Consider the following 26,574-nt stretch of genomic DNA (forward strand, 5'->3'; position numbering starts at 1 on the left):
GGTCATGGTCCTGGGATCGAGTCCCCCCGCCCCCCAAAATCGGGCTCCCTGCTCAGCGGGGAGCCTGCTTCTCCCTCTCCCGCCCATCCCCCTCGTGCGTTTTCCCTCTCCCTCTCAAATAAATAAAATCTTAAAATAAGAATCTAAACTCTGAAGCACCAAAATGCCTACATATAGGAAGGTACTTTCTGAATGGATTGGGAGTTGGATAAAGGGGGCTTATTATTATAACCCTATCTTTACAACAAACTTCAAAGTTTACCTCCACAAGCCCCTTCGATAAAAATGGGGGTTACATAACTGCGTGCCTCAGAGGTTTGGGCAAAGAACCTGGATGTTAGCGGTGGTTAATATTAAGAAACATGGGCTTCAAGTAAAAAGTGGGTTGACTGGAATCAAATCATGTTAACCCAAGCTTAGTCCAGATGCACAAAGCAACTCCTTTAGAGTTTAGGCAGGAGGAGCTCAAGTGGACCGCAAAGGACGGAAGGCAGATTCTTAAAGAGGGTAGGGGTGAGAACCTTTGAATAGGCTCCTGGACACCTTTCTTCCCCCACCACCTTTTAGGAAACAACACCAATCCACATCAGGGCTTTGAGGGGCACAACCCACAGAGCTTGGGAGGTACATTAGCTGAAATTTTATTTTTTTAATGTAAAGCTCTATGCCCAACATGGGGCTTGAACTCACAGCCCCGAGATCAAGTTGCATGCTCTACCTAGACTGAGCCAGCCAGGCACCCCTGGAATTCTATTGAAAATTTTTTTTCTCAATTTATTATCTCTGAGAAAACAGGCAGCTAAACAGCCTGTTCTGATCCCCACTGCACTGATACCCTCCCTCATACCTGTGGCTGAGTTCAACCACCACACAGAACACGAACAGTTCATACGAAGAGGAAGACCACAGCGGTAGATGAAGCCAGAGCAGTCGCAGTCGTAGGCCAAATAAAAACCATCACGAAGAGGTGTGCTGGCAGTCACAGGCTTCAGCCACCTCTTAATGGATCGGATCCCAACCCCACCCCTCTTCCACACCTGGCTGAGAAAACGGAATAGTTCTTAAGATCACACAGCTCCACCAGGGAAATGTGGTCCTCCAGTTGTTTGGAGCTATTCGAACAGAAGTTTCATCATCAGGTGACCCTGTTATTCTGTCCAATGCTCAATTTCACAGAACACAAAATACATCAGCCATATTAAGGGCAAATCATTCATTTATTGTTTAAAGATCGCAAGACAACATCTGGATTTCTGTAGCACAATTTAAATGTTTTACTTTTTTGATAAAGCAGAGTATAATAGAAAAAACAATTAGTTTCCAGTAATATCTATATCTCTATTCAGAATTAAATCTTCCACAGACATGTTACCTGGAAACAAAAGCCTATTACAATAAGCAAAGCTTCAACCAGAGCGGCTACTTTTCGTGCCAGGAAAAAAGTTCATCCCTATAGGAGGAATGATGTGCTATGTAAGGTGGCTGTAGGGTCACAGCCTTGAGGGCACTGGAAGTCTATTCTCCTATTCCACAGTAAGTAGTTTGGTGAATTTCAAACATCAGTTTATCTGCAACCATGCTGGCAACCTTTGACTGGTAGTTCAATCAGGTAAAAAATAAATTAAATCCCTAAACTGATGTTTCTTGATTTACATTGTTAAAAGGTACACAGTTCATTTACATGTAATTCTGGCAAGAATTACATCTGAGACTCCTTGCTCAGATTTTGGTTAACAGTAAGAATCTTTCAGAAATTCAAGTTCTTATTAATAATTTGTCAGCTAGGATACATTCAGGCATCAGCTGCAACTACAGAATAGGTGCACTGCCTCAGCGCTTTGGAAAGACATTATAATCTAGAACACTACTAGCAGACGAAAATTATCTGTTACTGGATAGCGTGAGTACAGTACAGCAAACACAAAACATATATTCATATGTTGGCTTGTTCAAGCCTCAAGCCCTCGATCCTTTGCCAAAATTCAATCATTTTATTCCTATGGGTTTTAATACCAAGAACTCAAGCTCCAGGAGGGCTAAAGTCGAATTTGTACTCCAAACCAAGTAGCAAAGCCGTTTGCTACCACTGAGGCTCATCCGTACAGATTTCAAGACCAAGTCCAGAAGACAGTTATTATATAATACCCGAGAAGGTCTGAAAAATAATTACTCATTTACATAGCTGGTCCTTCAGAGCTTTTTACCTCTAACATGTTTTTTGATGAAAGTTTATTTAACGTATTGAAGATAACTGTGACTTACTGATCAAATACATGAATACTTATACTTACCTGGGATTTCATTTCTGCTGAAAGAAATAGGAAGAACAGGACTCACTTAAAAAAAAAAAAAAAACTTGAGAAAGGAAGGTAAAAATCTCATCACACACTATCACTTTTGGAAGCAGCATAGAGGGGCAGTCAAAGGTAAAACACTGGTGAAATAGGTCAAAACTAGGCCCAAAAAAATCTATATTATTATCATCAATGACAGTACCACAACTATGCCCTGCATAATTAATAATCACTCCTAAGAATTTTCATTTGGCACCAGATGATGTGTTCAAGAGAAACACTCTGGGATATTTAAAATCAGACTTCGTTTTGTTAGCTGAGTTACAGGAGAAATTTTAAAGTAGGGGAAGGGAAGAGAAGGAAATGGGAAATGGACCAGAAAAAAATTTTGAGTCATCATCTAAACCAACAAAGCACTGATATAGCTCCAAACATTAGGTCAGACACTAAAACGACTGATATAGGCTCAAGTGGTTTATAAAACCTATAAAAAGACTACACCAGCAAAGTCCCCATTAATCTGTAGAGTTCAGAAACTAAAACAAGGAGCAACATTTTAGCTTAAAACCTTATCTCAAGAGAATCATATACACTTCACATGAATAAAAATACCTGAAACCAAACATTTTTAAAAGCTCCAATACCCAAAATATAAAGAAAAAAATTAATTCAGAAGACTCAATCAATCCATGGAATCACAAAACGGCTGGACAATCTTTATCTCCCCTCCACACTAAACATCCCATGGAAGACCAAGGGAGATCAGACCTTCCAGACCTATGCACCACCTGGTTGCTGCAAAATTCTGTGGAGATTCCTTGTGGAACAGCAGTTTCCCATCTCTTGTGTCTCTCCCTATCATGCAGGAAGCAAGTCTGGCTGTGCTATTCTATTGTTTGTCACCCATCTGCAACATGATACCGTACAGATAAGTAAAAAGTACGTTATCTAGTTCCCTTTCCCCAGAAGGTTGAGGCTCAGGTATAAGGGCAATCTCCTGTGCATACAGTCTTTATTTAGGCCGACTCAGTGACTTCAACAGGCTTAATCATGTGATCAGGTTTGTTGCCAGCCGCATAGTGCTCCCACATCTGTAGATAGAGCCGCTCTAGTTCCATTGTGTATTGTTTGGTGTTGAACAGAGGGCTAGATATTCTCTGCTTCCAGACTTTGCCACGAATTTTCTTCAGGCTAGGTAACAAAACAAAAAAGAACCAAGTTTACAAATCAGAGCTGAAAAACTCAGAACTAGCCCCTCACAAATTCCCGGTCACCTCTGCGGTAAAATACATGACTGGACTTCACGGGTTTCTCTTCTGACTGGCCACCCTGACCTCAATGCTGAACAAGGGAAGGGTCACAGCTAACGTAATGCTGACACTTATAATCAAGGTCGCCTCCACGTCCTCTGAAAATATTCAGTTCTTTCCTAAAAATATTCAGTTCTTTCCTAAAGAAGTATATCCACGAGATCCCATGCCTTCTCCATTTCAGCTCACTTCTACCTTTAAAAGAAAGAACTGGGGGCACCACCTGGGTGGCTCAGTTGATTGGGCGACTGCCTTTGGCTCGGGTCATGATTCTGCAGTCCCGCATCAGGCTCCCTGCTCAGCAGGGAGTCTGCTTCTCCCTCTGACCTTCCCCCTTCTCATGCTCTATCTCATTCTCTCTCTCAAATAAATAAAATCTTTAAAAAAAAAAAAAAAGGGAAAAGAAAGAAAGAAAAAGAAAGAATTGGCAGGCGCCTGGGTGGCTCAGTCGGTTAAGTGTCTGCCTTCAGCTTAGGTCATGATCCCAGGGTCCTGGGATCGAGTCCCGCATCGGGCTCCCTGCTCGGCGGGGAGTCTGCTTCTCCCTTTTCCTCTGCCTCTGGCTTGTGCTCTCTCTCTCAAATAAATAAATAAAATCTTAATAAATAAATAAGTAAAAGAATTGGCAATCACATGTGTCTATTCCTATGTACCAATTCCTATGTACCAGTTGGAATGTACACTGCTTATCCTTTTCGTAAGCAATTTAGCAATGTGTGTGTTAAGGAACTTAAATGTTCACAACCCTCTGACTGATCAGTAACACTTTTAAATCTATTCAAAAGGAAAGAGAGATGCAGGCAAACCTGGCCATGCACAGATGTTCACTGAGGCATCATTTACAATAGCTAAGGCACGAACGTAAGATGAAGTATTCAGTTTATGAATATTTTAATGAAATAGGAAAAATACCCCAGGGGATAAGAAATGTACTACGTCTACTGCCATAATTTTCCACTTACACATGAATTACTTATTTAGATATTAACAAAAAGTGTTTCCGATATCACCAAGACCATGGTTCTGTTCAAAATAGGGAAAAGAAGCAATTTAATTCTTCTGGGAACAGAGGGGGAAAAACTTCTCAATTCCTCTTCTGAATATATAATTTGTCATGAGGTTCTTCTTCTATGGAGAGAATTACTACTTTAGAGCAAGAAGCTGGAACACTCCTCTGCATTTTTAAAAAGTAATAAAAAAAAGTCCGAAGGTTTGTTGTGACAGAACTAGTAAAATGGCTACACATTATGTGGGCCTCAACCCAACCATGACCAGATTAATGCTACCTTCCAAATAAACGTTACTTCTGTGCTCTATTTTCCCAAGTTCTCTACGTCAACGGGAGAATGGTTGAACTGTGTACATCCATACAATGAAATACTACTCAGCAATAAAAAAAATGAAGTACTGATATATAAGCCAACATCATGGATAAATCTCACATTATACTAAGTGAAAAAAAAACCTTTAGAGTGCATACTGTATGGTTTCATTTGTATAAGGTTCTAGAAAGGCAAAACTAAGTTAGGGGGGAAAAAATTTACAACAGTGATAGTTGTCCTGACGGTTGGTGTGGAGGACCAACTGAGAAGGAACATGAAGGAACTTTCTAGAGTGATGATAATGTTTCTATATACTACTACAGGGTTTGGGTTATAAAGGTAGGTCTCAAAACTCAAATTTAAGATTTGTACCTTCCACTGTATATAAATTGTCTCCAAAATAAATAAATATTAAACTCTAGTTAACGATGTCCATTCTGAAGTACTTAGGAGTACGGATGTCTGCAATTTACTGCAAAATGTATCAAATAAGATGGATTGATAGATGGATAAAGGAATAAATAGATGGACAGATATGTCATAAAGCAAGGACAGTGAAGTGTTAGTGGTAAAATCTAGGCAGTAGGTACAGGAGTGTTATAAGATTGAAAATTTTTATAACAAAATGTTAGGGGGGAAAGTATCACAGAAAATCAACTAAGCTCCAAAATAATTTTTTAAATACACTAAAATATTTACTGTAGTTATCTCTGGAATGATGGACACAAACCTTAATTTTTTTAATGGCTGAGCTCAAAATTTTCACTCATTCTTCTTAGATGTATATGATGTTCAATGGAGAAAATTTTGAAAATAATAAATGCTGAACATCTTCTGAATGCTTACCAAGAACTTTTGTTAAGTGCTTTACATGGAACACCTTTTTCAATTCTCACATCTCTGCAAGGTAGGTACTATCAATCATCCCCATTTTACAGATGGAAAAAGCAAGGCACATAGAGACTAACTTCCCCGAAGTCACAAAGCTTGTAAGTGGGAGAGCGTGGATTCAAACCCCCAGGCAGTCTGACTCTCTGGAATATGCTACTTCTCAGAAAAACACAAAGAAAAAAATCACCCCTAACACCCAAAGAAAAGCCTCATTTAAGAGATAAACACTACTTCATTGTATGGCTAAAGCATTGCTTATCTAAGCACCACCCCTCTAATTCCCACCCACTTAGGGCACTGAAGTTATGCTGGGTTTTTTTTCCCCCTTATGCTCCAGTGAAGATGTAGTACCCTAACAGGGTCAAAGGTCTGGCTGTTTCCTTTAAGGCTCTTAAAACTTTGAGGAAGGGTTGTACCAATTTACTCACTGTCTGAAAGGTATGAAAAGGCCAGTACCTCAGTGCTCCCTCATCACTGGTATCATACTAAAAATATTTTATTTTCTAGGCAAATAATGGCTATACCACAATGTTATTTTATATTTACATTTCTACTACAGAGGTTGAAACTTTTTCTAACCATTTGTATTTCTACTTCAGTGAGTTGTCTGTTCATTTATTTCCATGTTTAGTTTCCTTTTAAGGAATTTAAGATGTGAATATTCTTCGGTCTTTATATAGCCAAGCTGTATCTTTGACATAGAAACAAAGATTTTCTTTCCCTCTTCGCTTGCCTTTTAATTTTCTTGACTCACTTTTATTCAGCCATTTAGTCTTTACACAGTCACACCTATTGGTCATGGCGTTTATGAAAGTTTAGAAAGTTCTCTCACCTAGAGATCATACAACTAAATCACCTATTTCATATTATCCTTACTTATGATTTCATTTTGTAACATCTATATTCTCTCCAATTTTCCTTATCTATCTCCTTTACCATAAAATTTGTTCACAGAAAAGTTTACTTACTATTCTAGGTCAGTTCCCAGTTTCACAGCTATGTCTTCATATTCTTGTCTATTTTTAGCAATAAGCTCAAGACAACCTAAACAAGTGAGCTGGGAAGCTGCAACTCGAGAAGCAAGAGTCTCTCCTGCAATAAAAAAGAGAGAGAACAAACTGGACATCTGAGAATGTAAATAGCACAGTTATTAATGTTATTTATGCTAAGTACCCACACAATGCAGATGAGAAGAATGGAGCAGAGTGCTTAGACTTGAACAAAGCTCATTATCGTATCACCTTGCCCTAAGTGCCGCTTCTAGTACACACAATTTCACCTAAAAAATGTTTCCCCCAAAGGAGGTTTTAAAAAGATCAAGGAAGATTCCAATGATTTATGAGCAACTCACCTGGCATAGTCACCATGGGTGTTCCTGCCCAGAGTACATCCATCCCTGTGGTGTGTCCATTACAGAGGGGAGTGTCCAGGCAGACATCAGCCAGCTGGCCTCTCCTGACATGTTCCTCTTTAGGAGCAACAGGTGAAAATATGATACGGTTCTGGGGAAGGCCCATGTTTTGCGCATACTGTTGAATATTTGGTTCTCCTACTGCTGGAAACCGCAACAGCCACAGCACACTATTGGGAACACGCTTCAGAATCTAAAACCGGGAAAATAAGAGTAATTTTTAATAGCAGCTCTGCCCCTCTCAAGAAAGGCTCCCGTAGAGCTCTAATAATTCTACCAGTCTATTCTTGTCACCCAGAGAGCAGCCTTCGAACTTTGTCTTTCCCTCATAGATGACTCAGATCAACTATGAATTATAGGTGCCTGTTCTGCTTAGCGGTCCCCAGAGTTCAAAGAGAAGACTGACGTAAGACACAAAACAAGTTACTAATTGGCAAAATCTGAGGCAGCCGTGTCCTGTGGGAATCGTTAATGACAGTGGTTTTTGTCGATGAGCGAGAAATTTTCCATTTCAATTTTTAAATCCCCCAGCATGACATAACAAATAAGGTTAGCTCAAACTCGCCTGACTTCATGTGCCTAATCAAGATCAGGTGTCAGCAGACTTTCTGTAAAGGACCAGAGAACAAATATTTTTGGCTTTGTAGCCACATGGACCCTGTCATAACTGCTCGATTCTGCCCCTGTCACTGGAAAACAGCCATAGACAGTATGTAAACAAGTACGCATGACTGTGTGTATAAAATTTACAAAAACAGGCAGCATGCCAGATCTGGTCCATAGGCCGTAGTTTTGCCAAGCCCTGGTTTAGATCTACATCTATTCAATGTTACCACACAAGTTTACCATCCCTTCCCTGAAAGGCATGAGAACAGATGAATTTCAGAATCCCGGATACTTCAGATTTTTAAAAAACAGTACAGTGCATATATATCATATAGCACTCTCAGCAGCAACTCCCTGTAAACACACACATTAGTACCTCTGCTTTGAGATGTAGAATGGAATATATAAAAGACCAAAAGACAGCCTAACATCAGTTCAGGTAGTTTTGCCGCCAAATCAATTTGCCACAAACTTCTGAAAAAAAGCTTTTGATATTTGGGCTTTTTTGAACACTGGGAAGTAAAGGTTAAGGGATAGTAAGCCTGTACATCTCCTTCCTCTTCCACCCATACTTCTTCAAAAAAAAAAAAAAAAAAAAAAAAAAAAAAAAAAACCCAAAAATACAAAAAGAAAAACCCCACCCCAATATCAAAAAGAAAATCAGGGGCGCCTGGGTGGCTCAGTCGGTTAAGCGGCTGCCTTTGGCTCAGGTCATGATCCCAGGGTCCTGGGATCGAGCCCCATGTCCGGCTCCCTGCTCAGCAGAGAGCCTGCTTCTCCCTCTCCCTCTGCCTGCCACTCTGCCTACTTGTGCTATCTCTCTGTCAAATAAATAAATAAAATCTTTAAAAAAAAAAAAAAGAAAAGAAAGAAAATCAACCAAAAATTATCTCTATTTTAGCCCAATGGAGTAAGAGCCAGTTACAGATAGTCAAGTTTAAAACTTTCAGAGGTCCTGCTTATTATGCAAACTGGTCCGATGAACCGAGAGGTAATGGCATAAACCAATTCCTTCATGATTACAACTCTACGGTATTGCAAAACTGTTACACATTGGGTGGATGTGGACATGATGCTTTTGCTATCAGTTTAGGCCAGGAGTTGGCAAATATAACCTGTAAGCCAAATCTGGCATGTTGCCTATTTCAGTAAATAAAACTTTACTGGAACACACATCTATACTCCTAACATTTACATATTGTCTATGGTGTTTGCCTGCTCCAGTAGCAGAGTTAAGCAAATGTGACAGAGTATGGACTGCAAAACCAAAAATATTTACCATCTGGCCCTTGAAGAAAAAGTTTGCTGATCCCTGGTTTTGAATACATAAATTAAAAAGGTTCATAACATGGTATTTCGACACTGGAAGGAGAAATCAAAAATGGCTGAAAAATCTACTACTCTTTTGTAAGAAATGAGCACAACAGCTCCTCAGTGGGGGTGGAGGGCAGCCTCAGCAAGACCGTCTACATAATCTCTATCAGTCTCTAGTCATGAATAATGAATCTACCCATACTCACATTTGCCCACATCTGCAAAGTGGAAGGGTCGATTTTGTATAACTGATTAAAATTACAGTACACAATGGCATCTTCTGGTAACCCATACTGAGAACGTGTGGTTACAATAATGGTACGAGGAACCTCCTCTCCAGTGGCAGCTTTATTGTTGATCTGGAACATGAAAAACAATATGGTGCTTATATTTAAAGTCAGCAGCGTCTGACATTTTTTAACTAATAAAGAATCCTTAGGGTGCCTGGGTGGCTCAGTCGGTTGGGTGTCTGACTCCTGGTTTCAACTCAGGTCGTCATCTAGGGGTTGTGGGATCAAGTCCTGTGTCAGGCTCCACGGCTAGTGGTGAGTCTGCTTGAGGATTTTCTCTCTCTCCCTCCCTCTCCCTCTGCCCCTCCCCCCACTTATTCACACACACACGCGCGCTTTCTCTCAAATAACTAAATCTTAAAAAAAAAAAATCCTTAAGATGCCAAATAGTATAGCCATTAAAACTCATGTCATTTGAACTATGAGAAAATATTCATGACATAAGAAGTTAAAAAACGGAAAAATGTTACAGCATTACCTTAATGGGGGGGGGAGACTCCACCTTGAAACTTACCACTCAAGTCAAAAAGTTCTTTTTAAAACCCTATTAATCCAATATCAAGCTTTGGCTCATTTTTTAATGAATGAAATGGCCTTTTCTAAATCACACCCCACCCTTGAAGGCTAAACTTAAATTCTTCCTCCAAATGATCTCTACTGCATCTCCTCTCACATTGATCACCACTATTTTTAAGTATCTACATACACAATTAATTATAGTCTTACCTTGCAATTCCCATACACCTAGGTACTGCCTTAAATTGTCACATAACCATTCCAGGTATGTACAGACATTTCATACGTTTGGGCATTGTGTTCTACACTCAAAATTCTTTGTCCCTGTGTATTTCAAGAAATATATATATATATATACACACACACACACACAGTTTTTTTTCTTAAGTCAAACATGTCTGTCCTATTTCAAATGACAGTTAATCAGAGATTAAGAAAAAACACACCACCTGTCTTTTTAGCCCAATACACATTGTAAGTGATTACTATTAATTCCTTTACCTTAACAGGAGCTGGCTGAGAGAAAAAGAGTTCATTTTGAGCACCCTTGGTATAAACTTATACAACTAAAACTGTTAACTCCTAAGAGAGAGATCCTTACCTTGTAATCTCAACAGAACTACATATTCACTTACTTCAATATGCAATATATATTTATTGAACACATACTACATTACTGTGGTTAAGACATGGACCCTAAAGTAATTCAATTCAGCAGAGAATACACAAACACAGGGAATTATAATATGCTGTGCTGGATGTAAAATACATCCCAGATATTATAGAAGCAGAAAAGACAGGCACCAATAGAACAGGAAAGGCGAGATTAGTGATAAGGACAGGAATGGATTCCTCGAGGAGCTGTCTGAACTGGAAAGTCTTAAAAGGGAGTAAGATTTAACTAGGGAAAGAATGAGTTATAGAAGTAAGAAACTGTATGAAGTCTACAGATAATTCACAGTTGATAAGAGGAAAGCCACAGACAAGGAATAAGAACATATTGTTAGGGGCGCCTCCGTGGCTCAGTTGTTAAGCGTCTGCCTTCAGCTCAGGTCATGATCCCAGGGTGCTGGGATCGAGCCCTGCAGCAGGGAGCCCGCTTCTCCCTCTCCCACTCCCCCTGCTTGTGTTCCCTCTCTCGCTGTCTCTCTCTCTGTCAAATAAATAAATTCTTTAAAAAAAAAAAAAAAAAAACATACTGTTGACCCAGTAGACCCTCATTAAGTGACCTACTGGCTGAATCCAAGAGACTTTTAAAATAAGACAAATCTATGTAAGATGCCAATTTCCACCGAACTCATTTCCTCAACTATAAAACAGGGATAATGATGCTTACACCTCCTGGAGTTATTATGGAGCACACCACCAGTCCCAGGGTATCCCAGCTAAATGAATACTTGGTGGTATGTATTATGCTCTATTATTCTCTCCTCACCTGGGTAGTTGCTAGTCCATTGCTAATACTGAATCCATTAATTGTTATCTGAATTTGCCCTCTGTTAATCATCTCGATAACTGCTTCTGCAATAGTATTCATAGGAATAACAGGCATATTAAGAGCTGTATTACTGCTGTCCCCATTGTCTCCTCCATCAGGACACTTCATCTTTAAGAAAAAAATGACAAAATGTATCATTAGGGAAAAGATCCCAAATGCAGATAACTTTATTTCAATGACAATATTGATCAGATTCTGACCTTGACAATTTTCACATCTGGCAGACTATCAAGAAATGCTTTGAGGTCGATGCCATTAAGAACAATCCGATTGTCATAGATGTGGCCATTGGACTTAAAATCAATGACTGCTTTTTTCTAATCAAAAAAAAAAAGTTTGAGACAAATCTTTTAGGATGCATAGGGACAATAGCAAGGAAATAAATGACTACAGGTCTTCGCCATGTCCACATAGCACTGTTTTTCTACCTACCTTCAAGTGAGGGAACATATTAGCATGATCACCAATAAAGAAAGTATGGGGCATATAAGCCAGTTTCTCGGAATACTGCTCAGCAACTTCAGCTGGTGAAGTTTCCTGATCTGTGATGATATAATCCATGAAAAGCGCACCACTAGTCCCAGGATATCCCAGCCACATCGCCTAAAAGAAAAAAAAAAAAAATCAGGCCAAAACCTAAAAATTTTCATCCGAAGAGTTCAAAAGTAATTAAACAAACAAACTAGGAGGGTTGACTTCTTTAGCCAAGAGGAATGACGTAGTATTTCAGACTAACCTTTTTAAGTGTTTAACATTTTTCTAATTTACAAGACCAAACAACTGTTTGCACTCAACTATGAATTGCATGTCTCTATACACATGTACCTGTGGGCATTGTGTTTTACACTCAAAATTCTCTGTCCCTGTACTTCAAGAACTATACTTTAAAAAAAGTCAAGCATGTCTGCCCTCTTGTTTCAAATGCCAGGTAACCAGAGGGGGGTGGGGAATCACTGTCTTTTTAGCTCAGTAAACACTGTGAGCAATTACTATTAATTCCTTTACCTGAATAGGAGCAGGCCTGAGAGCAAAGAGTTCATTCCGAGCACCCTTGGTATAACCATTCATGTTTACAAGGATGTGTATACCATCCTGATGGATGCGATCAGCTGCTTTTCCATTGCATGGAATCTATGGAATACAAAAAAAAATATAAGAACTATGTATAATCTCAAACTAATTCAATTAGTTTTAATGGCATCAAATAGAATTCAGTCACAGGTGCATAACATAAGAACACAAATTACATTAATGCAGCATAAAAATATGGTTAAGTGCCATTAAAATGGGCCCAAAACATTACAGAAACAGAATACACAGGAAGGAGAGTTTACTTCTAGATTAGAACGTATGAATAACAAGGCTTCAGGGGCGCCTGGGTGGCTCAGTCATCGAGCGTCTGCCTTCGGCTCAGGTCATGATCCCAGGGTCCTGGGATCGAGCCCCACATCGGGCTCCCTGCTCAGCTGGAAGCCTGCTTCCCCCCCCCCCCACTCCCCCTGCTTGTGTTCCCTCTCTCACTGTGTCTCTGTCAAATAAATAAAATCTTTAAAAAACAAACAAACAAGGCTTCACAGAGGAGTTGGCATTTGAAATGGGCCTTCAAAGATGGAGAAGAGCTTGAGGCAGTTGGACAGAACAGAATCTCGATAGAGAACAGTACGAATAAAGAACCAGAGTAAAGTGCATGGTAGATTTTAAAAACGGTGAATAGATCACTTCTATTTGTTACAAGGTATGTATGAGGGCAAATGGTGGGTGAAAAGTACTGGCAAACAAGACTGTGCTCAGACTTAGACTGTGAAGGCGGGGGCACCTGGGTGGCTCAGTCAGTTAAGCGTCCGACTCGATTTCGGCTCAGGTCACGATCTCAGGGTCATGAGAGCGAGCCCTCTGTCGGGCTCCACACTCAGGGCAGAGTCTGCTTAAGATTCTCTCCCTCTGCCTCTCCCCACCCCCGACACACACACACACTCAAGCCCTCTCTCTCTAAAATAAATATTAAAAATAAAAAAGACTGTGAAGGCCATGCTGAAGAGTTTAGACTCCAGTCAATAAGCAGTGGGTCCCTGAATGTCTCAGAAGTGGAGGGCAGTATGCTTCCTGGTCACAAAGAGTCCAAACCCTATATCAAAAATGGTTAACTATACTCCCAAAGCAACAGCTACATTGCCAAAGATGTTGGTACACACTATTTATTAAATGACAAGGATCTCACAACCCTTCTGCTGGAACGTCAATGATTCATATATCAATTACTAGATACACCACATACATTGCATATCCCTTTTAGTCACCAAAGTGGCCCACAGAATCTATAAAGAAAAACCTCTAGACTCAGCAAATTAATTCCTCCGCAGGTTTCAATCTTAATTTATCATAAAGTTTATGCTCCTAGAAATAGCAACAGAGCAAGTGCAGAAATAAAGATAACCAAAGGCAAAGCCCACAAACACAGATGAACCATGATGAAGAACCCTAGGTTCCTCTATTTTCTTTAAATAACCTATTTATTCCTCTTCCAAGCCAGCACTTCCTAGAAGAGTTTTATGTCCAAGCACAAACAGAGCCCATTTCAATTTCATCTGCAACGTCAGCACAATCCACACTGACTATAAATGTAAATGATCAGGGAAATAAGATCAAAGTAATTGCCCATATGCAATGGCTGATGTTAAATACCTGTCATGAAAAATACAAGCTACACACCCCCAATAGTTTCATTCACTATTTGTTCAAAATTAGAAGCTTGAAGTATAAGAGTTTCACCTACCTGAGAGAGATCGATAAAATGATTGGCTTCTGCCATCACTTTCACTCTGAAGTTTGTGCCATCATCTGGGCTCAGGGCGTAACAGAATACCTGAAAGGCAGCAGATGATATATTTAAAAACCTTGGCTCAACAAGATATGGAAGCAACCTCCTATGTGTCCATCAAGAGATGAACGGATAACAAATACACAGAGGGTGTGTGTGTACACACACATGCACACAGTGGAACCATAAAAAAGAATGAAATCTTGCCATTCACAACAACATGGATGGACCTAGAGAATATTATGCTAAGTGAAATAAGTCAGACAGAAAAAGACAAATACCATATGATTTCATTTATATACGGAATTATAAAAGAAAACAAACGAACAAACAAAAAATACACAGAAACAGACTCCTAAGTACAGAGAACAAACTGGTGGTTGCCAGAAAAAAGGGAGGGGGTGAGGAGAATGGGTAAAACAGGTGAAGGGGATTAAGATGTATAAACTTCCAGTTATAAAATGAGTCACAGGGATGAAAAGTACAGCATAGGGAATATAGTCAAAAATATTTAATAACTTCGTATGGTAACAGACAGTAACTACACTTACTGTGGTGAGCATTTCATAATGAACAGAATTGTGAAATCACTATGTTGTACACCTGAAACTAATGTAGTAATATCATATGTCACCTGTATTTCAATTAAAAAATTAAAATTAAATGTAAAACTAAGTAAAAACCTTGGCTCAGACCTTTCAAAAAGACACTGGGCTTAACACCTATGGTGATGAGAAAGTCAGAAATGTTTGGGGTTTTTTTTGTTTTTTTTTTTTTTAATAAAACAGACAAGTGTCTCTAGGGAAATACTAGTCTTACCTCAAATTTATCAGGATTGTGCATGCCTGGAATAGACTGCATAAGGTGAGAAGTAGGATGATTCCCAAAGTCAGAACTCACATATCCTACACGCAGTCGACCATCACTAAGCTTCAAGTCTTTTGGATGTTCATATGGTGGTTTATGAAGGACATTAATCTACCAATGGAAGCCAATGCTTGTTAGTACAGGTGAATCTATACATAAATCTTCATCTAGGAAAATTAATTAAAAACAAAACAAGCCTGTACTTCCCATCTGTTGGGAATGGTTTGCCCAGAATACATTTAAGTCATACAGCCAATTCAAAGCAATCTTAGCAGTTAATATGCTTCATACTCTGACCTATTCCTGAGGCCTAAGTAGCCTGAGCAAATCTGAAACTTGGAGAAAGCCCCAGGCAGTGTGGACAGAGCACGACAAACCTTGCATTTTAGACAATTCTGTAGGGAAGCGTTTTTAAAACACAGAATTACATCTAGCACTCCAATCCTTTCTATTCTGCTGAGCAAATTCCCACCTCTGATCAAGTAGTCCTCTAATTCTGAGTATAAAATACCAAACTCTTTTATTAAACACTATGGTTTTCAAACACCACCCATCTCTTGTTCGGATTCCAACTTAGGGGAGGAAGGGGTCATGATCAAGACAGACACAATGGAAAGAGCTTCTGAGATGGCTGACAAAGTCTCATTTCTCAACGTGGGTGCTGTTCACCTTATGGTAACTCATTAAACCACATACATATGAACTGCATCATTTTCTGTATCTGTATTTTACTCTGACAGAAAGAGATTAAAACAAAACAACCGCACCTTATCCAAGCAGAGGTTCCCATGCCTCTCAGCAATAGCCTTCCTGAAGCCATGAGAAAGAGGATATAGCATACTATGATGAGGATGCACAGAAGGCAACCTATTCTTCTCTAACTGGTCAGCCACAATACTGACCAACTTCTTCATTCGCTCATCATAGTCTGTCCAATCACAGACAATCTAGAGGAGGCAAAAAGAAGTTATTACCCAGGGGCGCCTGGGTGGCTCAGGCGACTGGGCATCTGCCTTCGGCTTGAATCGTGATCCCAGGGTCCTGGGACTGAGCCCCATGTCGGGCTCCCTGCTCGGTGGGGAGCCTGCTTCTCCTTCTCCCTCTGCCACCCCCACCCTCCCTGCCCCCCCGGCTTATGCTCTCTGGCTCTCTCTGTCAAATAAATAAATAAAGTCTTGGGGAAAAAAGAAAAAAAGTTATTACCCAGAAAACCCTATTCCAAGATTTAACATTCTGTGTGTCTCTGGCCTAATGTAACGTCAGATAACCCTTTAAAAAAACACGTCTCCAGCCAGGCCTGGATTAATGTGGCACGTAACAATTAAAAAGTGATTGCAACACCGAAAGCCAATTACTGGCCTGTTACTCTTTACCTGCAGGCAATGAGCCAAGTTACAATAAGCATCAGGAAAGTCAGGCTTCAGTTTCAGAGCAGTGCGGTAGGAAGCTATTGCTTCTGGAATGTTCCCTGAATCCTGGAAATAAAGCAAGCGGGATGGTTAAAAGTTGTCCCATAATTAAACATTAGGTGCTTAGACGCACATATAATAAACAGTAGTACCTTATGAATGGAAGCCAAATTGCTGTGGGCATCTGCAAATGCAGGGTTAATCTGAATGGCACGAGTGTAACACTGCAAGGCTCCCTGAACATCCTGCATCTCCTTTAGAGTGTTTCCCATGTTTGAGTAGGCATCAGCAAAGGTAGGACTAATTCTAAAAGAGAAAACAAAGATTTTCTTCAACTAGTACAAAAACCTTTAACTCCCTGTAATGTTAAGTCTGTGGTTATTAAAAGTCATCTTAACACAAGCCAAACGTGCCACAGGCCAAACATTTAAAAATGTAAAGGAAAAAAAAAATTATAGACAGTGAGGATCTTACCGAATAGCCTCCTTATAATGCATCAGAGCTTCCTGAAGTTTTCCCTGCTGCTGCAGTACACTTGCTAAATTTGAATGAGCAGCAGCAAACTCTGGGAAGACCTACAGAGTCAAGATGACATCCGAGGTTTAAAAAAAAATTTCTAAACCAGCAGTAGTAACTTACCATGGTAAGAACTTTGCTCAAGTATCTTTATATCCCTACATTTCTGTCTACATTCTCCAAGTCTCCTCATTCTTCCAAGTCAAGTGGCTCACATTCTACCTCTTCCTTTATTTTATTACCCTCGTTTCAAAAGGTGAGGAGGTAAGACCTCTCCTCATCCTAGCTTATGCCAATTACTCCAGCATCTCTCTCTTCTGAAATCTGTCTCTTAAACTCCTACCACACCCACCAACCACCATTACAGCCATCAGGCACTAAAATTACATACTTACTGGTAACCTCTCATGAACTGTAACTCACTGTTCAACTTTTCCGTGCAGATCTTATCTACCCATAAAATAATGAACTCAATGTAGACTTTCTTGAATATCACATACGACTTCGCTCATACCTTAGATACTCAATTACTGGTTCAAAGAATGATTCAACCACTGTTTTTACAAAAGAGGTGGATGACATGGCAAACTTTAACTGCCTATTATCACACAGAAAAAATATCCAGCCACACCACCCTGAACATACTTCCAATGCTTTACGATATAAGCGAACGGCCTCTTCAATGTTTCCCTGTTCTCGTTTGATATTGGCTAGGTTATTCAGAGAGTCTGCATGGGTGGGACACAGCCGGAGAGCTGTGTTATAACAATCTTCTGCTTCGGCAACCTAGAAAACAAAACAAATTATTCCACACTTATATGGAGGAATCACAGAGTCACCACAGATGCTATTCTAACAACTGCTTAGTTAAGCCTAATGGCTGGTAATGTTCTAGAAAACAGGTATCTTTGCTCTTCTCTCAACCAAAACTCGAAAGTAAAACAATTTACCACTTTGATACTTAATAACAATAGGTACAAAAACAACTTTTTTAATCCTACCATGTAACAAAGAAATAGACTGAATAAATGTCCTTACACTGCCCTTCTCTTTGAGTGCATTGGCTAGGTTGCAGTAGGCATCAGGGAAATGTGGTTGCAGTTCAATAGCTCGCCTGTAGGTGTCTATTGCCAGATCTATCAGGCCTTGCTCATAGTATACACAAGCCAGGTTGCCGTGCACCACTGCATGATTTGGACTCAAGCTTAGGGCACGAAGGTAAGCTGCCACAGCTCTGTAAATAAAAAACACACATACACACACACACAATGCAACTAACTTTTAATGGATGCTTTGTTACAATTAATTCAAGCTATACTATGCCAAAGTATATCAATTAAATACTTAATTCGTGCTATACTATACTTAACCTCACATCAAAATTCCACCTTAATAAAATATGTACTTTTACACTGAAAAATTTTCTATTTCCACATAAGAAAATCAGCTCTCCCCTAAGGAAAAAAAAAGGTCAAAAGTCAGGATTTACTCAAGCTTTCTGAATCAGATCAAAGGAATAATTTAGTCTAGAAGATAACCATTTCAACAGCTTTACAATAAAAGAAATTTCAATTAAATTCCCACTGAGAAGGATAATGGCTTGGAGGAAAGTCAACAATGAAGTCAGGCAACAAGGCCTCTAAATAAAAGGTAGCACACAGCAGACATGATAAGGGAAAAGCAACATAATAGAAAAGGAAAATGTATTTCAATGGGCCACTGTCATAATTTTAGTCCAAAGTCTCAAGTGCCAATACAACAAACACTCAAGAAAATGTATCAGAGCATTCTCTCACCTGTCAAATATCCGTGCCTCTTTCAAGACATTTCCTAAGTTGATATAAGCATCCAGAAAATTGGGGTCAAGGGTGACAGCCTAAAAATTACAAGACAGCTACTTAGAGCCAAGTTAGGATTTCAGATTAATTTGCCAAATACAATTTTTTATTCTGAGATAATTTTAGGCCTCCAATTTTACATATTCTAGTATAGTTAAATCTTCTTTCATTTAAAAAAAAAAAAAAAACCAGATAGGGGTGCCTGGCTGGCTCAGTCGGAGAAGCGTGCAACTCTTGATCAGGGGGTTGCGTTGAGCTCCATACTGGGTGTAAAGATTACTAAACAAATAAACTTTAATAACCCGTTATTTTAGTACCCACTCATTATTCACAAACCTCAATGTTATCAAAATAACTTGTGTTATGTGAGAGCAAAATGTGTCCTGAAGGGAAAAATTTTAAACTAGGTCGGCTCCAATTTTACTGAGCTAAAAACTTCTAATGGTTGGCCCTATTTTATTCAAGATTAATAAGCCTAACTCTTCTAGGGATGCCAGGCTGGCTTAGTCTGTGGAACACATATCTCTTGATCTCAGCACTGTGGGTTTGAGCCCCGGTGTTGGGTGTAGAGATTATTTAAAAATAAAATCTTAAAGGGGCACCCGGGTGGCTTAGTCAGTTAAGTGTCCAACTCTTGATTTTGGCTCAGGTCATGATCTCAGGGTTGTGAGATCGAGCCCTGCGTCGGGCTCTGCACTGGGCTTGGAGCCTAAGATTCTCTCCCTCTCCCACCTGCCCCTCCCCACTTCAAAAAAAATTAAATAAAATCTTAAAAAAAAAAACCTAACTCTTCTAAAACATAATGGCAAGAAGCAGCAGCAAGCTCTAACTGAAAAAGGAAATATATCTCATTAATAGGAACTACATACTCAGTAAGACCTTAGTAAGATATGTAATTAGAGCTGTACACTCAGTAAGATACTTAAGGAGATAGATACTAACCATTAAATGGTTTCATCCAAATAAATCTGAAGTTGTCTTAAAATATGGCCAGATGTACCCAGAGCAGGGATTCTCAACCCTGGCCATAACATTAAGAATTCACCTCCTAAAGGGTGCCTGGGCTCTCTCACATACCAGTTAAATTAGACCCTCTGAAGATGGGACCAGGAATTCCTATCTTTTATAAGCCCCTCCCATGCAATCAAGGTAGAGAACCACCGAGCAAGAGAGCCTAGTGTAATAAATGCAAACTTTAACTGAAATACTGAAAAGGTAATGAGTAATTGTGAACATACTGAAGAGTCATAAAGAACACTTTCTCTTCACTTTTCTTTACTTCTATCACAAAGTACATAGTGTCTGGTTGTGTCTTCTTTGCCACTGATAAATGCCTAAATCTATTAATGGTGATACTCTGATTCTATCATTCCTTTTTCATTTACTAGCTGAACACTGCTATAAATAGAAACTTCCCCCTATCAACTACTGGGTTACCCTGACGTCCAGTTCATACAGGAGAAGGAAGACAAATGCTTTGTTCTCCCCACTTTTAACCAGTTTTCAAAATGAATTACTCCTTATCTTCCAAAGGTAACAAATGAGTATCTTCTTAGTATATTTATAAACTCACGGATTTAAACACATTTGACAAGTTTCAATATATCTCAGTTAGTATTCCTGCTAAATGTTCAAGTCCCATCTTTAGCCAGCGTGAGCCTCTTCCAGTTGCCTTTTGAGTCCTTTCGACATTAATATATATCAAAGCTGCCTTACTTTCTGGGCACTCCAGATTAATTCTGTACATTTCCTACCCCAATCTGGAATCAGCCTTTGACCAAGAAACTCTGCCTCTTTAAAGCTGCCCATCTTAAAAAAGGATATTTAATTAAAGTACATTTTCAATGCAAAACTGGAAACTGCCCGGGGGGGGGGGGGGGGCACCTGGCTGGCTCAGTCGATGGAGCCACATGCGACTCTTGATCTCGGGATCATGAGTGAGTTCGAGGCCCATGTTGGGTATAGAGATTGTTTCTTAATCTTTTAAAGTAAACCAACAAAACTGGAAACTGCCCTAACATATGCCATCCAGCAAATGCTATAAACAAGAGATCAAGTGACGGATGAAGTAAAGGCCTATTACTTGGTTCTAAGTAAAAACACCCTGCACACATAAGCATGTCACAAGTACCAATTATTAATTTAATGACTAACCTTTTCAAAGTGATGAATTGCAAGCCAAATCTCTCCTTGTGCATTGAAAACACAGCCAAGATTACTCCAAGCTACTGCAAAGTTCGGTTGCGTCTCAATTGCTTTCAAATAACATGCCTTAGGAGGGGTTAATGAAAGAAGATGGGAGGGGAAGGAGGTAAAGGGAAAAGGGAAAATTTGTAAAGGGGGAAAAAAAAAAAAGATTGGGGGGGGGGAAGAAGGTGATATCATTATTCCTTCTCTGACCAGCCAAAAGTGACCCTGCAGCATAGGCTCGCTTGCGCCAAAACTAATGCGCTGCCACAGCTGGCTGCTCCTGCGCCTGCGCCACCGGAACCCAAGTGCAAACCACCATGTTCAGTTCTGCCAGCCGATAACCAGCCCTTTACATCGGGACTTATCTGGGAAGTCAGCTGCCTCAAGACTCCACGCTGAACGTCTCTATCTGAACACCTAAGGGCTGCTGCGATGTTTTCAAGTCAGAGCTAGAGGGTGCCACTCAAAGCCAAGCTTTCCCACCCCACGCCACCCCCACCAGTTTCCCAAAGCGTGTTGTACAAAATGTTAATAGAGATCACTGGGAAAAAAAGGATTTCATGATCAAATAAATGAGGAAAACAGAAAACAGGTTTCTTTGCTACAGAACTTGCCTAAGCCTCTAACAGTTTATACGGGGTAGGGCGGAGGGGGGGGGGCTCCTCCCTCACCTTAGTTGACCATGGAACTCTTTTTCATTGACCATTTTCTTAGAATACCATGAAACACATTTTGGGAAACGCTGGTCTAAACAATACCGTTCCTCACTAACATCAAAACTGTGCTACTGAGGAGGAGAACGCCCTTCCGCTGTGTCGGGTATGAGAAAGCCAGGCTATCCGTCCTCGCCACGCCCCTGATTCCCAAGGGGGGACCGAAGCTGAAACCTCATATGACAGGATTGCACCTAGGTTGAGGTCCCTGTAATGCGAGCGCAAACATCGCTTGCGCAACCTAACAGCATCGCACTGCGCCATCGCTGCGGACTGCTGCGCTACGTAGAACACCCCCAGACGCAGCAAACGGCCAACCAGATCCATTAATCTACTAGACAGGCCCAGAGAGAATATTTGTTTAATGAGATTAGTTGGACTCGAGGTATGTTAAAACCCAATTTTATCCAAAAAGGCTACACAATAGGACTGAGGGAGCCAGTCAATCAGATTACTCATCTAGTCAACCGTTCACAGGGGCTCATTTGCACGCATTGCGCATTAACGCTGCGCAGCCTTTGCGCTACTGCAGGGTCACAGCGCATCATCAGAAGAGCAGAATGCTGCAATCCAAACAAAGAAGAAAAAAGGAAAAAAATGAACAACAAGAAGAGTTAGAAGCTTTTACTAGTAAATTATCTCTAATAATTTTTTAATATCAATTAACTTTTACTTATCTTTGACAGAATTGTGGCTATAGTATAAAACATTCTCTTACATAACTTGCTCGTAAATAAAATTATTTTAAGCTGTTTCTGAAGCCACAAGACAGAAGATTCAGGCATGGAGGCAAATTGTTTTGCTGTGGCAGTTACAAACCCGTTACCATATTTCTCATCATGTGACTTTTCGGTGCGTTCCTTGCTGGAAGAGGAGGAGGTGTGTGTCTGCCCTAGATCCAGGCCTCGAGCTCCCTTCAGCGAGGCACCTTACGCATGGAATAGGAGGTTTCACCCACCTGAAACCTTCTAAATACAATATCAATGGTGAAAAACCAAAAACAAGAGAGAAAATAAAAACAAGATCATTAGTAAAAGTTCAACAAAGCAATTGAAATTCTTTGGATGTCTATTACATATGGGAATGAGGACAGTCTCAAGTCTGTAACATGGGAAACATGCAGAAGGGAGAGGGTTAATCAGGGCTATTGCATACAGCAGGGATTTTTGCTGGAAGAAAGGCTCTTCGTTTTCTACAAAGACAACTTAATTTTGCTTCCATCTACTAGGAATATGCTGGCTTGAATTTTCAAATGCACTGATTACAAAAGAAATACATTGCATTTCACTCAAGAGTATGTTCTTGTTCACTAAGTTCTCACAAAAACAGAATAAACATTTTTCAAACTAGGTGTCTCCAGAGCTCTGAAATAAAGAAGTCAGCAACCTAAGGCAGGCGCAATGTCTCAGCCTAAACCGATCTCTAAAGCTGCAGTGAAGTGCAATTCATGTTAGCTGTCCGCTTGGTGGGGTGACAATTAATAGGAGCTTATCAAATATTTGTTCTATAAATTACCAATTAGATTTATCAGCTAAGATTGAAATCCATTACAATTCATTAGCTGGAAACCTACATAAAGGTTAATCCAAAGTGTCAGCAGAATTTATGAGCTACGCACTTAAAACTAGTGCCTTTTAACATTAGATGGTGCTGAAAAGCCTTCGCCCTCCCTGGATAAAGCAGTCAAACAGACAGCTACGCTGCGCATACACTCCACGCATTAGCATGCGCGTGGGGCTCAGAGCAACAGGTGGGAGTTTCAGAAGCATTCTGGTTTCTCCCCACTCCTCACCCCTGCAGCGCGGTTGCGTAAGGTGGCTTGTAACAAGACAATTTCATTTGTCAATTTAATTTACAATTATACCAAAAGCTTTAATAACCCAACCTGGTGTTCAAATTCATTATTTGGAAACACAGAATGCTAAAAGCCACCTTTCCACTTTGGCAAGTTTTCTTTCGATCAGTCCATTTCCCAAACAAACCAGCTTCTTTGTCCTTCTTTTTTTTTTTTTTTTTTTTTTTTAAAGGAGGTAGGGCGGGGAGGAATAAAAGAAGGAAGTAAGGAAGAAAAGAAGGTAGACAACTAAGGGTTGGAAAAGAGGAAAAAGGAACTTAGGGGAGGGAGTGGGGACAAGGGGCAGGATGTTCCAATTATGAATTTACAATCATTTTAACAGCCTTTCTTCCACTGTAAAAAGGGTAAGGAAGATGAAGGGAGGAAGGTTAAATAAGAATTTTAAATGCCAGTATTACAGGGTAACATTTGGATGAAATTCTTCTCCACTTACAAGCCACAAAGGACTTAGAAGAGCAGCATTTTCAATGGCACCTGCATCATATAGGAGTCTTGAGCCAAATCACAGGCGCTCTGCTTGTCACCAGCAGGCAAGCCTCAGATTTAAAGGAATGTTACTTATTCCCACATAAGATCATGACGGAGCCCATTGTTATAAAGATGATCTAGCTCAGCAGAAAGGCTCCAAAATGTTCAGGTTCTTGCTTTACCCCCAGATTTAGAACAGATATGCCAAAGCCTGGCCCTGCTCTAGTCTGAGGTGATTCATGCCGTCAGTTTTCCTCAGTTTCATAGGACTGTTTTTTGGAGATAGCTCAATGAAGAGTTGAAGACTTGGCAAAAAGTACAAGTTTTCATAACACTGATGTTTAAATGTGTTCTATCAAACACCTACCTTGGCTTCTTCCAAGCGACCCAGGGCTTTGAGCAGGTTCCCCAGGTCACTGCGAACACAGTACAAATCCTAGAAACCGAGAGATATTCCTTAATTATACTGTCAACCAAAAACACCTTGAAATTACTTTTATGCATCTAGCTCGCTGTCCTTTTATTCTGCCAACTAAAGATACTGCTTGACAAATTAAAGTACAGAACCAGGGGCGCCTGGGTGGCTCAGTTGGTTGAGCGGCTGCCTTCGGCTCAGGTCATGATCCCAGGCTCCTGGGATAGAGCCCCGCGTCAGGCTCCCTGCTCAGCGGGGAGCCTGCTTCTCCCTGTCCCTCTGCCTGCCTCTCTGCCTACTTGTGCTCTCTGTCAAATAAATAAAATCTTTAAAAAGTAAATAAATAAAGGGGCGCCTGGGTGGCTCAGTCGTTCAGCATCTGCCTTCGGCTCAGGTCATGATCCCAGGGGCCTGGGATCGAGCCCTGCATCGGGCTCCCTGCTCAGCAGAAGTCTGCCTCTCCCTCTCCCACTCCCCCTGCTTGTGTTTCCTCTCTCGCTGCGTCTCTGTCAAATAAATAAATAAAATCTTTAATAAATAAAGTAAAAATAAAAATAAAGTACAGAACCACAATCCCACATCCTCAATTCCAAATTCCAAAAAGTTCCAAAAGCTTATCTGATGATTAAACCTGACCAAAACTGGCACAAAGCTATTTACAGAATTTATTGGTCCCACTTAGTGTGAATACTCATACCTTCTGCTACAGAAATATGTGTTTTACTAGAAGGTGCTGCTCCAGACTCACCTGAGTTTTATACATGGTATTACCATCTTTCTAAAATCCTAAAAATTCTGAATTTTGAAATGCATTTGATCCCACCAGTTTCAGATAAAAGACTATGGGCCTTGGAACCAGAGGGTATTATGCTAAGCGAAATAAGTAGATCAGAGAAAGACAATTATCCTATGCTCTCACTCATATGTGGAATTTAAGAAACAAAACAGGATTGTACAGGGAGAGAGGGAAAAATAAAGCAAGACAAAATCAGAGCAGGACACAAACCATAAGAGACTCTTAAACACAGGAAGCAAACTGAGGGTTGCTGGGCGGGGGGGGTGGGGGGGGGAGGATGGAGTAACTGGGTGATGGACATTAAGGAGGGCACATGATGTGATGAGCAGTGGGTGTTATATAAGACTGATGAATCACTGAACTCTACCTCTACCTCTGATACTAATAATACATTATATGTTAATTGAATTTAAATTTTTTAAAATGGGGGAAAAAAAGACTATGGGCCTTACTACAGCTTCTCCTCTAAATGTCAGCTGCCTTAAAAAAAAAAAAAGGCACCAAATATTTGTTCAACTATTTTGTTCAAAGGTTATGATGAATCACTCCAGTATCAAGGGCCAAAAATTCTCCATAGTGAAAAAAAAGTATTTAGCTGTGACTGGCTATCAGCAAACCTACCCTTAGGCTGTCAGGCATATTTAGAAACCTTGACTTCATTTCAGTATTAGACAGAAGGATTACCATCCAACCAAAGCTTCAATCCTGGCACCTGCCACTAGATTACTCATTAGTATTAAGTGCCATTAGAATTGAGTGGGTGAATAATGAAAAGCAGTTGACTCTGCTTTTTATTAGCAGCGCAATTGTGTTGTTAGTCATCTGACTCACCAGTCCGTTCATCAGTATGAAAGACTCGTCAGAACAGTGAGCTTAAATTTTTATTTGTCCTTGTTTGCCTTTGTCATTCAAATCTATCAGTCAACAAGCACAGACAATGGCAATAGGGAGTAAGCTTATCATTCCAAACTGTTCCACGGGGGAGAAGAGCCTTATTAAGTCCCAGTAAGGGAAATTTTGCCAATTGTGCCAAAGTATCATCATATATATTATTCTACGCACAACTGTATTATGGTTTTCAGAATCAGGTGGTTAATTTTACTGATAAACAGCTTTTGTGATTGTATACTATTGTCCATCAGGTGAACCAAAAGTCAGCCAGCAAAGAACAGGCTGCCACAGAATACCCTTATGGTTGACCATATTGGCTCAGTACCATGATCTACCTGATCTGTCC

At 40.1% G+C, this 26,574-nt stretch overlaps 1 protein-coding gene across 3 annotated transcripts in view; it reads right to left on the reverse strand.

Moving 5' to 3' along the window:
* Positions 1 to 1,198: 1,198 nt before the first annotated feature.
* Positions 1,199 to 26,574, reverse strand: part of OGT (O-linked N-acetylglucosamine (GlcNAc) transferase) — a 34,448-nt gene continuing 9,072 nt past the window's right edge. The window contains exons 4-22 of one of the 3 annotated variants that reach the window (XM_027607488.1): positions 24,494 to 24,562; positions 21,055 to 21,171; positions 18,859 to 18,938; positions 18,101 to 18,296; positions 17,708 to 17,848; positions 17,021 to 17,121; positions 16,699 to 16,852; positions 16,511 to 16,612; positions 15,905 to 16,084; positions 15,090 to 15,248; positions 14,226 to 14,315; positions 12,458 to 12,583; positions 11,885 to 12,055; positions 11,653 to 11,769; positions 11,390 to 11,560; positions 9,355 to 9,507; positions 7,169 to 7,421; positions 6,786 to 6,909; positions 1,199 to 3,485 (exon numbers count right to left, since the gene is read on the reverse strand). In XM_027607488.1, the coding sequence (XP_027463289.1) occupies positions 3,311 to 3,485; positions 6,786 to 6,909; positions 7,169 to 7,421; positions 9,355 to 9,507; positions 11,390 to 11,560; positions 11,653 to 11,769; positions 11,885 to 12,055; positions 12,458 to 12,583; positions 14,226 to 14,315; positions 15,090 to 15,248; positions 15,905 to 16,084; positions 16,511 to 16,612; positions 16,699 to 16,852; positions 17,021 to 17,121; positions 17,708 to 17,848; positions 18,101 to 18,296; positions 18,859 to 18,938; positions 21,055 to 21,171; positions 24,494 to 24,562 (2,679 nt within the window). In that variant the 3' untranslated portion in view covers positions 1,199 to 3,310. Of the gene's footprint in view, positions 3,486 to 6,785; positions 6,910 to 7,168; positions 7,422 to 9,354; positions 9,508 to 11,389; positions 11,561 to 11,652; positions 11,770 to 11,884; positions 12,056 to 12,457; positions 12,584 to 14,225; positions 14,316 to 15,089; positions 15,249 to 15,904; positions 16,085 to 16,510; positions 16,613 to 16,698; positions 16,853 to 17,020; positions 17,122 to 17,707; positions 17,849 to 18,100; positions 18,297 to 18,858; positions 18,939 to 21,054; positions 24,563 to 26,574 lie in introns of all 3 variants that reach the window. The other 2 variants (XM_027607489.1, XM_027607490.2) reach the window with 2 other exon arrangements.

This window comes from Zalophus californianus, chromosome X (genome assembly GCF_009762305.2).
Source record: "Zalophus californianus isolate mZalCal1 chromosome X, mZalCal1.pri.v2, whole genome shotgun sequence".
NCBI lineage: Eukaryota > Metazoa > Chordata > Mammalia > Carnivora > Otariidae > Zalophus > Zalophus californianus.